Source organism: Sander vitreus, chromosome 17 (assembly GCF_031162955.1).
Source record: "Sander vitreus isolate 19-12246 chromosome 17, sanVit1, whole genome shotgun sequence".
NCBI lineage: Eukaryota > Metazoa > Chordata > Actinopteri > Perciformes > Percidae > Sander > Sander vitreus.
In genome coordinates this window covers 32,043,206-32,061,469 of record NC_135871.1, presented here as the reverse complement: position 1 = coordinate 32,061,469, position 18,264 = coordinate 32,043,206, and the positions used below count along the sequence as shown (strand labels likewise).

The 18,264-nt window shown below is 43.3% G+C and overlaps 1 protein-coding gene across 1 annotated transcript in view; it reads right to left on the bottom strand.

The window, feature by feature from the left end:
• Nucleotides 1-7,304, bottom strand: part of pthlha (parathyroid hormone-like hormone a) — a 15,944-nt gene extending 8,640 nt beyond the window's left edge. Inside the window, exons 1-2 of the mRNA XM_078273783.1 lie at nt 6,927-7,304; nt 6,118-6,228 (exon numbers count right to left, since the gene is read on the bottom strand). Of these exons, the coding sequence (XP_078129909.1) occupies nt 6,118-6,224 (107 nt within the window). The 5' untranslated portion in view covers nt 6,225-6,228; nt 6,927-7,304. The remainder of the gene's footprint in view (nt 1-6,117; nt 6,229-6,926) is intronic.
• Nucleotides 7,305-18,264: the final 10,960 nt, after the last annotated feature.

Sequence of the window (18,264 nt, the reverse complement as noted above, 5' to 3'; positions counted from 1 at the left end):
AATCGATCAATAAAGCATCAGAAAACTACATAAAACACTCTGAGTGACTGTGTGTGTGTGTGTGTGTGTGTGTGTCTGTCTGTGTGTGTGTGTGTGTGTGTGTCTGTGTGTGTGTGTGTGTGTGTGTGTGTGTGTGTGTGTGTGTGTCTGTCTGTGTGTGTGTGTGTGTGTGTGTCTGTCTGTGTGTGTCTGTCTGTGTGTGTCTGTGTGTGTGTGTCGGTCTGTGTGTGTGTGTGTGTGTGTGTGTGTGTGTGTGTGTGTGTGTGTGTGTGTGTGTGTGTGTGTGTGTGTGTGTGTGTGTGTGTGTGTCTGTCTGTGTGTGTGTGTGTGTGTGTGTCTGTGTGTGTGTGTGTGTGTGTGTGTCTGTCTGTGTGTGTCTGTGTGTGTGTGTCTGTCTGTGTGTGTGTGTGTGTGTGTGTGTGTGTGTGTGTGTGTGTGTGTGTGTGTGTGTGTGTGTGTGTGTGTGTGTGTGTGTGTGTGTGTGTGTGTGTCTGTCTGTGTGTGTGTGTGTGTGTGTGTGTGTGTGTGTGTGTCTGTCTGTGTGTGTGTGTGTGTGTGTGTGTGTGTGTGTCTGTGTGTGTGTGTGTGTGTGTGTCTGTCTGTGTGTGTGTGTGTGTGTGTGTGTGTGTGTTTACACTTTCTACAATATGAGGATTCTTCTTTACTTTTAATACTTTAACTATATTTCCCTGATGATACTATCACACTTTTACTGAAGTAACATTTTCACTGCAGGACTTTAACTTGTAACAGAGTATTTCTACAGTGCGGTATTAGTACTTTTAGTGCAGTAAAGGATCTGAATACTTCTTCCAGCGCTGGCTGCTGACCAGATGGGCTGACCTGTTATCTTTCCAGATACGTTGGGATCCGGGGCTTTGCTTTGCCGTGGTGTCCCGTTACTCAGAGACTTAACTCTTATGCAAACAGAGAGGCAGAAGGTACGGCTCCAAGCCTGGGAACTGGTGAGCTGCACCGCCGGCCAAACACTTCAGGTGTCTGAGCACACAAACACGCCGCGCCGCCTTCAATGGGAGAGACACCGGCGGCCAATTACAGCTGTCAGAGTTTCCCATGATGCCTTTCTACAGTATCTGGAGGGCGGGACGCTCCAACGGCAGAGACGACTCACGGTTTTTACAGCACGGACGAAACTCTTCGAGTGATCAAAAGCAGCGATGGAAGAAGTATTCAGGTCCTGTAAAGTGTAAAGTAACTAGTAACTAAAGTAACTAATAACTAAAGTAACTAGTAACTAAAGCTGTAACAGATGAATGTAGCGGAGTAACTAAAGTAACTAGTAACTAAAGTAACTAGTAACTAAAGCTGGAACAGATGAATGTAGCGGAGTAACTAAAGTAACTAGTAACTAAAGCTGGAACAGATGAATGTAGCGGAGTAACTAAAGTAACTAGTAACTAAAGTAACTAGTAACTAAAGCTGGAACAGATGAATGTAGCGGAGTAACTAAAGTAACTAGTAACTAAAGTAACTAGTAACTAAAGCTGGAACAGATGAATGTAGCGGAGTAACTAAAGTAACTAGTAACTAAAGCTGGAACAGATGAATGGAGCGGAGTAACTAAAGTAACTAGTAACTAAAGCTGGAACAGATGAATGTAGCGGAGTAACTAAAGTAACTAGTAACTAAAGCTGGAACAGATGAATGTAGCGGAGTAACTAAAGTAACTAGTAACTAAAGTAACTAGTAACTAAAGCTGGAACAGATGAATGTAGCGGAGTAACTAAAGTAACTAGTAACTAAAGCTGGAACAGATGAATGTAGTGGAGTAAAAAGTACAATATTTCTCTCTGAAATGTAGCGGAGTAGAAGTAGAAAAGTAAAGTACAAGTACCTCAACATTTACAGTACTTGAGCAAATGCATACACACACACACACACACACACACACACACACACACACACACACACACACACACACACACACACACACTCTCTCTGAAATGGAGCGGAGTAGAAGTAGAAAGTGGCATGAAAAGAAAAGACTCAATTAAAGTACAAGTACCTCAACATTTGGACTTAAATGCAGTACTGGAGTAAATGTACTTAGTTACATTATACTACTGATAAAAAACACACTCCTCTTTCGTATGCATCCCCCCCCCCCCTTCCCAAAGTGAAAGAGCATTTTTCTGCTGAGTAATGAGAATATCCTGCACAGAACACAGAGGGAGCCCCAGAGAGCAGCTTGTGTTTATATGCATACAGATATTTCCCCTAAAAGAGAAAAAAAAGCCTCGTCTTTGAAAGGCGATCAGGATCTGTTTTCACCTTTCATAAAGACATCAAACACTTCTTCCCAGAGAGAGAGAGAGAGAGAGAGGAAAGACGAAAAAGGAAAGAAATGGCCCTGACGCATCCGGAGGTGGCAGTGCTCCAGCGTCATGCCCCGATGTTAATTGTTTCTCTCCGTGGGAGGTGAATCAAAGACAGAAAGTGTGTTTCCTGAAAAAGCAGCGGTTTGTCGTTTCCCCGCGCTGCCTTTGGCTCGCGGTCAGAACGTTTGTCGGTTAAACTCCCGCTGCGGCGGAAACTGCTTTCCTTGGACTTCTAAAATTCACCTTTTAAGTGTATTTGCATATTGACCCCCATGTGTTGGATATCAAACTGTTGACAACAAACCCAGCTTTCTGTAAAGTGAGGCACAAACTGTAGCCTGGTTGACAGCAGACCCTTCTCAGCTGTAACGGAGAGGGGGGTCTGGGGAAGCTTCATTCACAGCCCATTTCCAAAGGGGCGTCACCAATGGACGCAGGTCAAATGCCTCTGGGCGCAATTGGATAGTCCTTCAACCAATCAGAGCAACGATCTGGGTGACGTAGCAGCAACAGCGGCATCAACGGGTTGCTGCGCTTCGGTGGTTGAATGTAAACAAAAAGCTGCTTGCCGTTGCTGCGCTATCGACATCGTGTAAAGCCCGCCTCAACGGTTGTGATTGGTGTAGAGCCCGCCTCAATGGTTGTGATTGGTGTAAAGCCCGCCTCAATGGTTGTGATTGGTGTAAAGCCCTCCTCAATGGTTGTGATTGGTGTAAAGCCCGCCTCAATGGTTGTGATTGGTGTAGAGCCCGCCTCAATGGTTGTGATTGGTGTAAAGCCCTCCTCAACGGTTGTGATTGGTGTAAAGCCCTCCTCAACGGTTGTGATTGGTGTAAAGCCCGCCTCAACGGTTGTGATTGGTGTAAAGCCCGCCTCAACGGTTGTGATTGGTGTAAAGCCCGCCTCAACAGTTGTGATTGGTGTAAAGCCCGCCTCAACAGTTGTGATTGGTGTAAAGCCCGCCTCAACAGTTGTGATTGGTGTAAAGCCCGCCTCAACAGTTGTGATTGATGTAAAGCCCACCTCAACAGTTGTGATTGGTGTTCATCAGGGTTTTCCCAGGCTAGAGCACCAATTGGCCCTAGAACAATGTGTAGGCCAAAGAGATAATTTGAAAAGTAAGCTGAAAAGTGAAAGTTTCTTCAAATCTCGTGTGAAAACAAACCCACAACTCACAAATACTTTTGCTGCTTGAAATGAGTTTGCCAAAGTCTTAGCTTTACAGAATGTGATTCTACACAGAGAGGCAGATGACGAGTGTCACGCGCTGTCTTCCCGGTCTCCTAATTGGCCGTGTGAGTGATGTATGACGTCGTGATTAAAAAGGCGCGGAAGCAGAGACTCTGCCGATTATCTCGATACCCAAACCATGTCTCTGTGCTGTGTTATAGCTGAGATATTCAGAGAGACATTACACCCCCACGCGCCAGTCGTTCTCAGCGGGCACTCTTTTAGACACGTTTCTTTTTTACCTTTTTGATGCTTTTTTTCACGTTTTGTTTGCTTATTTCAACGTTTTTGGCACTATTTTTCCCCATTAGCCTCCCACCAGTATCTTCACCACTAGAACCAACTCATTTAGTTTTACACTTATTTTTTTTTTTTAGGAATTAATAGTCAATAAACCTCATTTATATGAAATTATACCTACATTTTGTGTAAGAAAAACGCAGAAATGAGGAATGATTTGGACTAATGGTTAAGATCAGAGCAGTGAAGGTAACGGATAATCACAGATATGTCAAAGTTTAGTCAGGATAATGCTATGAAATGGAAATACAACACCCACAATTCAATGAAAGTAGAGATCTGATCCTTAATTTCACTTGTGAGGAGCGTTGAACACAGCCAGCCGTGTTATTTCGGGGAAATTGGATGAACATATCATAGTGGAGGGTCTGGGTGTCCTCCCCCAGGGAAGTTTTGAGCATCAAAGACTCCATTTCCTGTATTCTGATACACTTTTCTGCACCAGTTTACGGAGGAAATCCCTTTATTTAGCCTGATGTGAAGAAGGAAAACACAGATGACCATTCAAAATATATCAGAAATATAATGGAAAGTATGTTGTTGTGTCATTGGGCATTTTTAAGAGGGTATATGGAAATCCTGGAGCTTTCTCAGTGGGTATACTGCGTATACCTGCAGATCACAGAGACCATAGATCTTCAACAGGGGGTCCGGGACCCCTAGGGGGGTCCTCAGAGATATATATATATATATATATATATATATATATATATATATATATCTCTACTAGGGGGTCTCATATATATATATATATATAAAGACTTTAGGTCGCCTACATGTTATTGTAGACCCAGTTTAATATGCAACTTCATTTTATACAGTATATGTAGTCGGGGGTCCGTGCTCCGTCTCTCTTTCAGTTAAGGGGTCCTTGGCTTAAACACCGTTGAAGACCCCTGATGTGGACTACACCACTGGAGAGCATCCCTCCCTCTGTTCCATTCAAAGCTGATCACATCCCAACTCTCCCTCAGAGATATTATCTTTCCCAAAAAGCCCTCGCCGTGTGTTAAGCATTCTGGCTGCACAACTTGAAAGCACATTTATTTCTGTTTGGCATCCAACAAGCTCAGCGGGAGCAGCAGGTTTGGTTTGGTCGCCGGCCGAGTCCAACATCAGCATTATTCATTCCCCTTGCTTTTTTCGCAAAAACGACTCACAGAAGTTAGTCTGGGGATGGACAGCGACAGGCCGGGGGTGTTAGAAAAAAAATCTGGAGCAGTGGCCGGGTTGGTTCAGTGGGTAGAACAGGCGCACGTATATTTAAAGATTATTTTTTGGGCATTTTAGGCCTTTATTTTGACAGGACAGATGAAGACATGAAAGGGGAGAGAGAGAGGGGGGAATGACACCACAGGTTGGAGTTGAACCCCACACCGCTGTGTCGGGGACTAAACCTCTATATATGTGCGCCTGTTCTACCAACTGTGCTATCTGGGCGCATATATTTAGAGGTTTATGCCTCGAAGCAGAGGTCCAGGGTTCGACTACGACCCGAGACATGTCTTCCCCCTCTCTCTCCCCTTTCTCACCTAGCTGTCCTGTCCATTAAAGGCAGAAAAGCCCAAAAAAGTATCTTTAAAGCCGTTTTTAGAGCGTCAGTCAGATACTAAAAGAAGTCCTGGATGGTTTCAGAGTTTTAGACGGGGGCCTGCTGGGAGTTTATGACCCCCGAGACGCTTTAGGTAAACACACAGGTGGGCGAGGGCTAACCAAACAGCTGCCGGCACGTTTCACAAATGAACACATTTTCCAGCCTGTGCTCGCCCACCGTGTCAGGGAGGGGGGTGGAAATAAATGCAAAGAAACGTGTAAATATTGGGGGGGGAAAGACTATCTGGATGTTTATTACACTTTCTCATTTTGGGGACTTTGTGTGAGGCACACAGATGCAAAAGAAATGTGAAAATATCGGTTGAAATTAAGACTATCTGGAAGTTTAATCCACTGTTCTTGCGTTGTGTTTGAGGAACACAGATGCGAAGAGACGTGAAAATATCGGTTTAAATAAATAATATCCGGATGTATGATCCGCTTTCTTTTTCATTTTTCGGATTCTGGATTGTGTTTTTGATGCAAAGAAATGTGCAAATACAGAGAAAATAAAGATCCCGTGGAAGTTGACTCCACATTCTCGTATTTGGATTCTGTTTAGACGAGCACAGACTGGTGCTGTTTTAGAGGAAAGAGGGTTGGCAAAAAAAAAAGGGCTGAAGACGTGCAGGGATAAATAAAAATAAAAACTTACATTCTGTTGCTGAGGGCATCGATGGGCCGGCCGTAGTGCGGCACCGGAGAGCAGAGCAGGAACAGAGCGAAGCACCACTGCTGCAGGACTCTCCTGGAGCAGAACATCTCGCTGCAAACACACAAACACACCATCAACACCCGGAGGCTGCAGACATATCCCGAGGGTTGAGGACGACTTAGGCGCACAGATTTGGGCAGGGGGTTTTAGGGCTAGTCCCTCAAGAAAATGTGACATTTTTTTGTGCATGTTTTTGGACCGTTATTAATAGATTAGATTCAACGTTATTGTCATCGTGCAGACAGTACAAAGACAGCGAAATGCAGTTTGCGTTCAACCAGAAGTGCAAAAAAAAAAGTAGAGAAGTGTAATGCGATACACAAAGTATAGACAGGTGGTGCATTATCTCCATATCTGCGTCTGAGACGGTGGAAAAGCTAGAAGAGATGATACATAAGTAACACTCAGAAAGCTTAAAGACAGAAAGCTGAAGAAGTTCCAGCTGCTGTCATTAGATCTGAAAAGTCTTAGTTTTGATCCTCAGGCTGATTTTACATTCATTCTCTTCTCTTCGTACCTGAACACGTTTAAGTTACAAATGCATCTGTGCACCATCGAGCTGTAAACTGTGAGCTCCTGTTGCTCAAATGATTAAACTTCACTTGACACTCTGCAGACGAGTCTCTGCAGAAACCCGGCCAGCACGTTTCAGAGCAAATTCCTAATGAAGCCACAACAAAGCTGGAATTAAATCGGGGGGGAGAAGAGAAAAAGAAGAAGAAGAGGAGGCAAGTTTACAGGAAACTTACTTTCCCACAACAGCGTCTGTCTGTCCCACACGGAAAAGAAAAGAAAAATAATTCACTTATGTCCTTTTTTCTTTTCTCAAACTTTCCAGGCCACAAAATGAAAAAAATGAGACACAAACAATCCAGGTGATGACACCTCGGGAGGGGGAAAGGAAGACGAAAAAAATCCTCTCCACAAGCCAAAAATCCAGTTGAGAGCTTCAGTTTTTCATGTATGTCCCTCAGTTTACAGAAAGTCCAGCGGCAGCAGTGCAGTGCGCCCCCCAGGTGAGTGTTAGTTAGAGGGATGGCCGGGCAGGCAGGCAGGCAGCGGTGGGACAAGCGGAGGCTGCGGCTGCTGCGGGACGCTCTGATGGGAAGGTTTGCTGCATGCTGCCTGAGTGCTGCAGAAGGTCAGAGGCGACGGGGAGGGGAAGGACTTATTAACAAAGAGGAGGGACTCTCCATCTCTGTCTCTGCCCACTCACTGTGGACGACTGAGAGAGAGAGAGAGAGAGGGAGAGAGAGGGAGGGAGAGAGAGGGAGGGAGGGAGAAGAAGGAACGGCAGGAAGGTGGCACTCGAGCAGCACACAGTGCAGAGTCAGACTGAAAACACAGCTGGAGCTACAGGGGACTGTTAGTGCCAGAAAGAAAGAAAAGAAAGATAGATAGTTAGATAGTTAGATGGATAGATGGATATTGATTTTATTGATCCCCAAGGGGAAATATAAGCTCCCAGTAGCTTAAAGACATCACACACAACATCCACATACATCATAAACAGGATGAGAAAATAACAAATCCACATGAATAATATGGACAATAAAAGAAAAGATACTAAATAAAAAATCCACATGAATGTACTATGGGATGTATAAGCATGAGAGGGTTACAGTGACAGGGCCGGGACTGACCCTGGGAATCAGTCTGCATGGTAAGGTGCTCTATGAGAGGGGGGGGGGTGTGTGTGTCAGTCTGCATGGTAAGGTGCTCTATGAGAGGGTGTGTGCGTGTGTGTGTGTGTGTGTGTGTCAGTCTGCATGGTAAGGTGCTCTTTGAGAGGGTGTGTGTCGTGGTGGGAGTGCAAATAAATCCACTAGTGCAAGGATAATGTCTAGAGACCAGCATTAAATATGGACATCATAAGAGAATAATGTAGACATAGGAATATAAAAACTATAGCAGTGCAAGGATAACGTTTAAAAAAAAGACAGCATTAAATATGGGCATTATACGGGAATAAAGTAGACAGTAGGATAGACACAAATCATCAGTCAAACAAGCAGTGGAAGAAGTATTCAGATCCTTTACTACAGTAAAAGTACTAATACCACACTGTAAAAAATACTCTGTTACAAGTTAAAGTCTGTGCACCATCTATCTGTAAAGTGAAAGTTGAAAACCCATCTATGGGGGCCAGTTAGTGCCAAAAACACTGCAACAAAAACTACCAGAAAACCCAAATAAAGGTGACATAGAATTTATAATTAAGAACAAACACTGCCAGTCATTCTTAAAGGTCCAGTGTGTAGGAATGTCTCCCGTCTAGCGTTGAGATCATATATCATCAGCTCTCTCTCGCCACGCAGTTCAAAGTACGTATTACAGCTACGGTAGCCTTCACGCTACAAGAAGACGAGCTATTGCTCTTTTCAATCTCCTTTTTCTTTTTCTGGGCGAAGAAGAAGAAGACTCCTGTTCCTGACATTAGGATTTTGAATAGGTGTTGGTCCTCCATGTTTACTTCTTCAGGAAGCTACGATACCCGTTAGCAGCATTAGCAGCAGCTGGGAGTTTATCATGTGACAGAGAAAACATGAAAGGTGGAGCAGTATACACACACACACACACACACACACACACACACACACACACACACACACACACACACACACACACACACACAAAGGTGGAGCAGTATGTCCTGTATGTCCCTTATACACACACACACACACGCACAAATGTGCAGCAGTATGTCCCATGTCACTTATACACACACACACACACACACAAAGCTGGAGCAGTATGTCCTGTATGTCCCTCACACACACACACACACACACACACACACACACACACACACACACACACACACACACACACACACACACACACGCACACAAAGGTGGAGCAGTATGTCCTGTATGTCTCTAACGTATTTCTAGATGCAGCATGAATATGGAGCGTCTCCCCCAGTTCATGCATATGTAAAACACCGACACCAACGTTTCTCCTCCTGACTGGGTCTTATCAGTCACGACGTCTCCTTCTCTGAGACTTAAAGCTACTAACGTTACAGAGTCTCCACGCTGCCTCCTGTTTATGTCCAGTATACCAGGATGTTGATGAGAAATGAGGTTTGGGCGTGTTACTTTAAACAGAGATTAGTTCTTCTATTGGAGATAAAAACACACCGAGATCACTTTGGGCTCAAAACTCAAACGCTTAAACCTCCATTGTGTAATTTCTTGAGTTGATTCTTAGCAAAAAGCCCCTTTGTTCTTTCACAAATATGAGCTCATTCATGTGTAATTACTTCCACCAACTAATCAAAGTATTCTCGTGTACGTAGAAGCTGACATTCAGAATACATACGAGAGAGTCACTGGAATGACGGCTGCCATGTAGCGTCTCCATCTTTATGATACATTAACCAAAGAGGGACATACCTCCATCTTTATAATACATTAACCAAAGAGGGACATACCTCCATCTTTATAATACATTAACCAAAGAGGGACATACCTCCATCTTTATGATACATTAACCAAAGAGGGACATACCTCCATCTTTATAATACATTAACCAAAGAGGGACATACCTCCATCTTAATACATTAACCAAAGAGGGACATACCTCCATCTTTATGATACATTAACCAAAGAGGGACATACCTCCATCTTTATAATACATTAACCAAAGAGAGACATACCTCCATCTTTATGATACATTAACCAAAGAGAGATATACCTCCATCTTTATAATACATTAGCCAAAGAGAGACATACCTCCATCTTTATATACATTAACCAAAGAGGGACATACCTCCATCTTTATAATACATTAACCAAAGAGGGACATACCGCCACCTTTATAATACATTAACCAAAGAGGGACATACCTCCATCTTTATAATACATTAACCAAAGAGGGACATACCTCCATCTTTATAATACATTAACCAAAGAGGGACATACCTCCATCTTTATAATACATTAACCAAAGAGGGACATACCTCCATCTTTATAATACATTAACCAAAGAGGGACATACCTCCATCTTTATAATACATTAACCAAAGAGGGACATACCTCCATCTTTATAATACATTAACCAAAGAGGGACATACCTCCATCTTTATAATACATTAACCAAAGAGGGACATACCTCCATCTTTATAATACATTAACCAAAGAGGGACATACCTCCATCTTTATAATACATTAACCAAAGAGGGACATACCTCCATCTTTATAATACATTAACCAAAGAGGGACATACCTCCATCTTTATAATACATTAACCAAAGAGGGACATACCTCCATCTTTATAATACATTAACCAAAGAGGGACATACCTCCATCTTTATAATACATTAACCAAAGAGGGACATACCTCCATCTTTATAATACATTAACCAAAGAGGGACATACCTCCATCTTTATAATACATTAACCAAAGAGGGACATACCTCCATCTTTATAATACATTAACCAAAGAGGGACATACCTCCATCTTTATAATACATTAACCAAAGAGAGACATACCTCCATCTTTATGATACATTAACCAAAGAGAGACATACCTCCATCTTTATGATACATTAACCAAAGAGAGACATACCTCCATCTTTATGATACATTAACCAAAGAGAGACATACCTCCATCTTTATAATACATTAACCAAAGAGGGACATACCTCCATCTTTATGATACATTAACCAAAGACGGACATACCTCCATCTTTATGATACATTAACCAAAGACGGACATACCTCCATCTTTATAATACATTAACCAAAGAGGGACATACCTCCATCTTTATGATACATTAACCAAAGACGGACATACCTCCGCCTTTCACCCTCTTACACTCAGTGGCACCGTGACCAATGTCAGGGGGAGATTACTCGCCAGGGAAGCGAAAAAGAGATTTAAAACGACAACGCGACAGGCAAAGCAACAAGACCAACGTTAATATTGGAGCGGCTAGAACAGCTGCGTGGAAACGATGGATATACTAAGAGATCATTTTGGGTTCGGCCACCGTAGGAGGAAGGGCTAAATGTAGCCTTGCAGTCGTGCACTACATTTAGAATATTTTCAGCACTTCACCTTGCTGTCCGACACGACGAGGAACTGAAGCCGTTATCTCGGCTCTCTTCAAAGCCACCAGACTCCTTTGACAAAAACAGACATTTTACCTCGCAGAACACGGGAGTTGCTGCTCTACCGCTGCCTCCATCGCTCAGTTAGTTGGTTAGTTGTATTGAGATCACTTTTGGCTCCAAACTCAAACGCTTAAAAACCAAAACGTAGTGATGTGAAGGTAGCCTCAGACTCGGAGGTATTTCCTGCGTAATGCACAGTGACAGCTGGTTGGAGTGGGTGTCACATCAGTGACTCGGGGCGCTCGCTGGCCTTTTTACACCCACTGCAGACCTGGAGACAGCCAGGTCTCGGTATGTCTCAAGTACGATGCTCGGCCTCTGGACACGGAGCTGACGAGGTCTGGCAGGATGGACCCTGGAGCGTCTTGCAGCATGAAAATAACTAAAAATATACACACAGGACATGTTAACCCTTGTGTTGTCTTCCCCATCGACCATGCAACTTTGTGTTTTTCTGGTCACTTTTTTGGCAGGTTTTTTATTATGTTTTTGTCACCTTTGGCGATGTTTTGATGTTTTTTTTTGTCCTTCCCGAGACCATTTAGCAGAAGCACCGTGGCTCCGTCCGGAGCTTAGCCCCGCCCACGATGATTGTGATTGGTTTAAAGAAACGCCAATTAACCAGAGCAGGTTGTTCTCCCATCCAGGAATGCTGTGTGGACTAACCAGACTAATCGCTGCGTAATATTCGCGTTTTGTGTGCAAGCAAAAACAACAGTTCGGAAAAATATATTGACATGAAACGACAAAAGGCAACATTTACAATAAAACAAAATAAAATAAGAAAACAAGCACTGCAAGACCAAATGTATAAGATCTTTGATGGATGATCGTTAACGTGTGACTTCCTCTGCAGCCACCAACACACAGATTATTTAAATGTACTATAAATACATTTCTACCATCACATGATGCTAATGAAGCGTTCATGATGCACATTTACACGTCAGCTTCTGTCATAGACGAAATCTAATAGTCAGTAATCAGAACTGGGCTTTAAGTTTGTTTTTCAAGGTTTTTGTCGCTTTTTTTAGGTTTTTTGCCTCCTGACCTTTTTGTTACTTTTCTCAATCAGTGCAGAAATGTACCGGGACCTCCCTAGATAGCTGTAGATATAGACCCCCCCCTAAATGTGATCTCAGTCTGCTCTCTAACTGAGTTAACTGACCCTCAAGCACCGCTAACTTCTCTTCTTTAACACTTTATATAAGGCGACAAAAAAGCTTAAAATAAAGATGAGTGCGTGACCTCTGCAGTGTTCAAAACACAAAAAGGATTATTTCTATGTACTATAAATACATTTCTACCATCACATGATGCTAATGAAGTGTTCATGATGCACATTTACACGTCAGCTTCTGTCATAGACGAAATCTAATAGTCAGTAATCAGAACTGGGCTTTAAGTTTGTGTCTCATTTTTTCAACTATTTTGGGCTCTTTGACGCTGACTTTTGTCGCCTTCTTTTTAGGTTTTTTTGCCTCCTGACCTTTTTGTTACTTTTCTCAATCAGTGCAGAAATGTACCGGGACCTCCCTAGATAGCTGTAGATATAGACCCCCCCCTAAATGTGATCTCAGTCTGCTCTCTAACTGGAGTTAACTGACCCTCAATCACAGCTAACTTCTCTTCTTTAACACTTTATATAAGGCGACAAAAAGCTTAAAAAAACCGACAAAACTTAAAATAAAGAGTGCGTGACCTCTGCAGTGTTCAAAACACAGAACGGATTAATTAAATATACTATAAATACATTTCTACCATCACATGATGCTAATGAAGCGTTCATGATGCACATTTACACGTCAGCTTCTGTCATAGACGAAATCTAATAGTCAATAATCAGAACTGGGCTTTAAGTTTGTGTTCCTTTTTAACATTTTTCTTGCTATTTTGGACGTTTTTGACGCGTTTTTTTTCGACCTTTTTGTCGCCTTCTTTTTCGTTTTTTTGCCTCCTGACCTTTTTGTTACTTTTCTCAATCAGTGCAGAAATGTACCGGGACCTCCCTAGATAGCTGTAGATATAGACCCCCCCCTAAATGTGATCTCAGTCTGCTCTCTAACTGGAGTTAACTGACCCTCAATCACAGCTAACTTCTCTTCTTTAACACTTTATATAAGACGACAAAAAGCTTAAATAAAGATGAGTGCGTGACCTCTGCAGTGTTCAAAACACAGAACGGATTAATTAAATGTACTATAAATACATTTCTACCATCACATGATGCTAATGAAGCGTTCATGATGCACATTTACACGTCAGCTTCTGTCATAGACGAAATCTAATAGTCAATAATCAGAACTGGGCTTTAAGTTTGTGTTCCTTTTAACATTTTTTCTTGCTATTTTGGGACGTTTTTGACGCTGCTTTTTTCGACCTTTTTGTCGCCTTCTTTTTAGGTTTTTGCCTCCTGACCTTTTTGTTACTTTTCTCAATCAGTGCAGAAATGTACCGGGACCTCCCTAGATAGCTGTAGATATAGACCCTCCCTAAATGTGATCTCAGTCTGCTCTCTAACTGGAGTTAACTGACCCTCAATCACAGCTAACATCTCTCTTTAACACTTTATATAAGACTCCACAAAAGCTTAAAAAAATGACAAAACTTAAAATAAAGATGAGTGCGTGACCTCTGCAGTGTTCAAAACACAGAACGGATTAATTAAATGTACTATAAATACATTTCTACCATCACATGATGCTAATGAAGCGTTTCATGATGCACATTTACACGTCAGCTTCTGTCATAGACGAAATCTAATAGTCAATAATCAGAACTGGGCTTTAAGTTTATGTTCCTTTAACATTTTTCTTTCTTGCTATTTTGGACGTTTTTGACGCTGCTTTTTTCGAATCTTTGTCGCCTTCTTTTTCGTTTTTTTGCCTCCTGACCTTTTTGTTACTTTTCTCAATCAGTGCAGAAATGTACCGGGACCTCCCTAGATAGCTGTAGATATAGACCCCCCCCTAAATGTGATCTCAGTCTGCTCTCTAACTGGAGTTAACTGACCCTCAATCACAGCTAACTTCTCTTCTTTAACACTTTATATAAGACGACAAAAAGCTTAAATAAAGATGAGTGCGTGACCTCTGCAGTGTTCAAAACACAGAACGGATTAATTAAATGTACTATAAATACATTTCTACCATCACATGATGCTAATGAAGCGTTCATGATGCACATTTACAGGTCAGCTTCTTCTGACCTGTAAATGTGAGTCTGCTCTCTAACTGGCGTTAACTGACCCTCATTCACCGCTTACTTCTCTTCTTTAACACGTTCCCAGACAGATCGTCCCGTCAGATGATAGGAATCTAATCTGATCTGATGTGATCATGTTAAGTGTGACTCTGGGGGGGGGAAACACTCCTCAAACAGCTTCAGACCACCAACGCTGTCACTGTGCTCTTACGTAACCTCTCACGCTGTTGCTGCGTTTATTAACCGTACGCTACAAACTGCCTCGACAATTTCATTTAATAATCTTAAATATGAAGCTAGATGTTCCCCATTCTGCTCCAGATCAAAGACCACAATACATATCTTAGAGTAGAAAATACAGCTCATCCAGATTAGTTAATCTATTAATGGTAGCCTATATATATCTATATATATATAGATATATATATATATACACACACACACACACACACACACACACACACACACACACACACACACACACAGACACACACACGACCCACACACACACACACACACACACACACACACACACACACACACACACACACACACACACACACACACACACAGACCAACACACACACACACACACACACACACACACACACACACACACACACACACACACACACAGACCAACACACACACACACACACACACACACACACACACACACACACACACACACACACACACACACACACACACACAGACACAACATACACACACACACATACACACACACACACACATACACACACACACACACACACACACACACACACACACACACACACATACAGACAGACACACACACACACACACACACACACACACACACACACACACACACACACACACACACACACACACACACACATACAGACAGACCAACACACACACACACACACACACACACACACACACACACACACACACACACACACACACACACACACACACACACACACACACACACACACACACACACACACACACACACACACACACACACACACACACACACACACACACACACACACACACACGCAGACACACACAAACATGGACAGACAGACCGACCGACAGAGACACACACACACACACACCAACCACATCGGGTTCGGTCTTTTACTCGGGCACGGGCAAGTGGCCTATAGCCTCCGTTAGTCGAGCGTTAGTCGTGGCAAAAGAGCTGTAGCCTGTGTGTGCGTGCGCACATTGGAATAATGTCGGGCTGTAAACAGGTTCGGGCTTTTAAAAAGCTGTCAATCAAAATGTACTTGTCGGGCTCGGGCCTTGTCGGGACGAACTTTTAAGGCCCGATTACAGCTCTAGGCTACTGTGTTTTAGGAGTCAAACATCCCCCCCACCTCCTCCCTACGGGGATATTCATGATCTTGTATACAGTAATAAATACGTGGAATACATACCAGTTACAGAGCTTTACTTTTCACAGATATATATACGAATAGTACATGAAAACAGCCTGCAACAATGCATGCTGTTACATGAATATATATGCAGATGAAGGGGCTGAAAGCAACCCACAGGCTGCACCAATCTTCATCACGAAAGTCCCCCAGAAAAATTTATCATAAACTATCAAATAATAGCATCAAAATCTGCACAGTGGCTTTGAGTTTCCTGAGTTAACCTCCACAGCCTTCAGTTCGTTCTGAAGAGCAAACAACAGTAACTCAGACAAACACTGCGGGCAGCAGCGCCATTCACCCTCCGCCGCTCTGACTGACACGTGTTGAAATATCAAAAATGTGTTCCAGCTGTCGCCTACGACAATAAAAACCAGATTTCTGAGAGAGACAGAGGGAGAGAGGGAGAGAGAGAGAGAGAGAGAGAGAGAGAACCAGCAAGGCTTGCTTGCTCAGATGGTCTTATATCTCAGGCAGGACCCCCAAAAGATCTGTGTGGAAATCATTTTGTGGGTAAAAAAAAATGTGGCATCAACATTTCACATGTTGGGAGATTTATCTGCAGTTCATGTTTTTTGTGTGTGTGAATACTTGGGGTTGAAGCGTGTTTAGAAACAACGTATGTATGATTAATGTTACTTACATTTTAGCCAGTTGACTTTACACAAAGTCAGTTTTTTTCTTTCTCATTTGGAGTGTGAGCAAGTTAAACAATAGCTGATTGATTTTGGTGTTTTTAAACTGGTCTACAGCAGAGATTTCCAATCCAAGGTACTTGTACCCATGCGGGTACATTCTGCACATATTAAAGGGTAACTATCGTTTTTTTCAACCTGGACAACCTGACATTGGTCCAGTATTAAACGAGATCGCTGCAGTCTGCAGCGAAGAAACAAGCTACGATGTAGGTTAATACAGCAACTGTCCAGCTTGTATTTACCTTCACAAAAGTGTTTGTTTTGCTGCTGACATGCTCAGATTAATACTCTAAGTGTCTGGCAACATTATGAAAGGATCCCTTCAGATATAGACCTTTAAAACCTCTTTGAGACCTTTCTAAGAATCAACTCAAAAACTGACACAATGGAGGTTTAAAAAGAGCTTTGAGAACACATGATGACTAGTTTTCGAAAGTCTTCATAACGGCATTTTCTGTCACGTTTGTGAGGATTTACACAATAAAGTTGTGGGAAAATACAATACTGGGAACCAAGCAATTGGTCCGATCAGAAGAGGCACGGTGCTCCAAACAGGCACTGCACTAGTAGTGTTAAATGTAATTGAAATGAGCACATTTGGAACATGACAAGTGGTGTTGATGAAGCATCAAGTTGGGTTTAAAGCTTCTGTCCTGAAAGACTCAAACACCCCCGGGGGGTTAGTAGATGCGCACACTGCATTGGTTGGCCATATTTGTGTTGGGACAACTTAATCGGGGTCAGCCCTATGTTCCCACAGCCCAATGGTCCCACAGCCTAGTGGTCCCACAGCCCAATGGTCCCACAGCCCAATGGTCCCACAGCCCAATGGTCCCAAAGCCCTATGTTCCCACAGCCCTATGGTCCCACAGCCCAATGGTCCCACAGCCCAATGGTCCCACAGCCCTATGGTCCCACAGCCCTATGGTCCCACAGCCCTATGGTCCCAAAGCCCTATGTTCCCAAAGCCCTATGTTCCCACAGCCCAATGGTCCCACAGCCCTATGTTCCCACAGCCCTATGTTCCCACAGCCCTGTGGTCCCACAGCCCAATGGTCCCACAGCCCTATGGTCCCACAGCCCTATGGTCCCACAGCCCTATGTTCCCACAGCCCTATGGTCCCACAGCCCTATGTTCCCACAGCCCAATGGTCCCACAGCCCTATGTTCCCACAGCCCTATGTTCCCACAGCCCTGTGGTCCCACAGCCCAATGGTCCCACAGCCCAATGGTCCCAAAGCCCTATGTTCCCACAGCCCAATGGTCCCACAGCCCTATGGTCCCACAACCCAATGGTCCCACAGCCCAATGGTCCCACAGCCCAATGTCCCCACATTTCTAATTTATTATTATTTTTTTTAATTAGGCCCTATGTTAGGGTTACATTCCATCTGTAGTCCATTGCTACTGGATAATAGGTTGGGTGTAATTGGCTACCAAATTGGGAGAAAGGGGGATAAAATCTGATACAAATTTATGAAAAAGGAAATGTGGAACCATAGGGCTGTGGGACCATAGGGCTGTGGGAACATAGGGCTGTGGGACCACAGGGCTGTGGGACCCCTGGGCTGTGGGACCACTGGGCTGTGGGACCATTGGGCTGTGGGAACACGCTCCCCTTTAATCAGC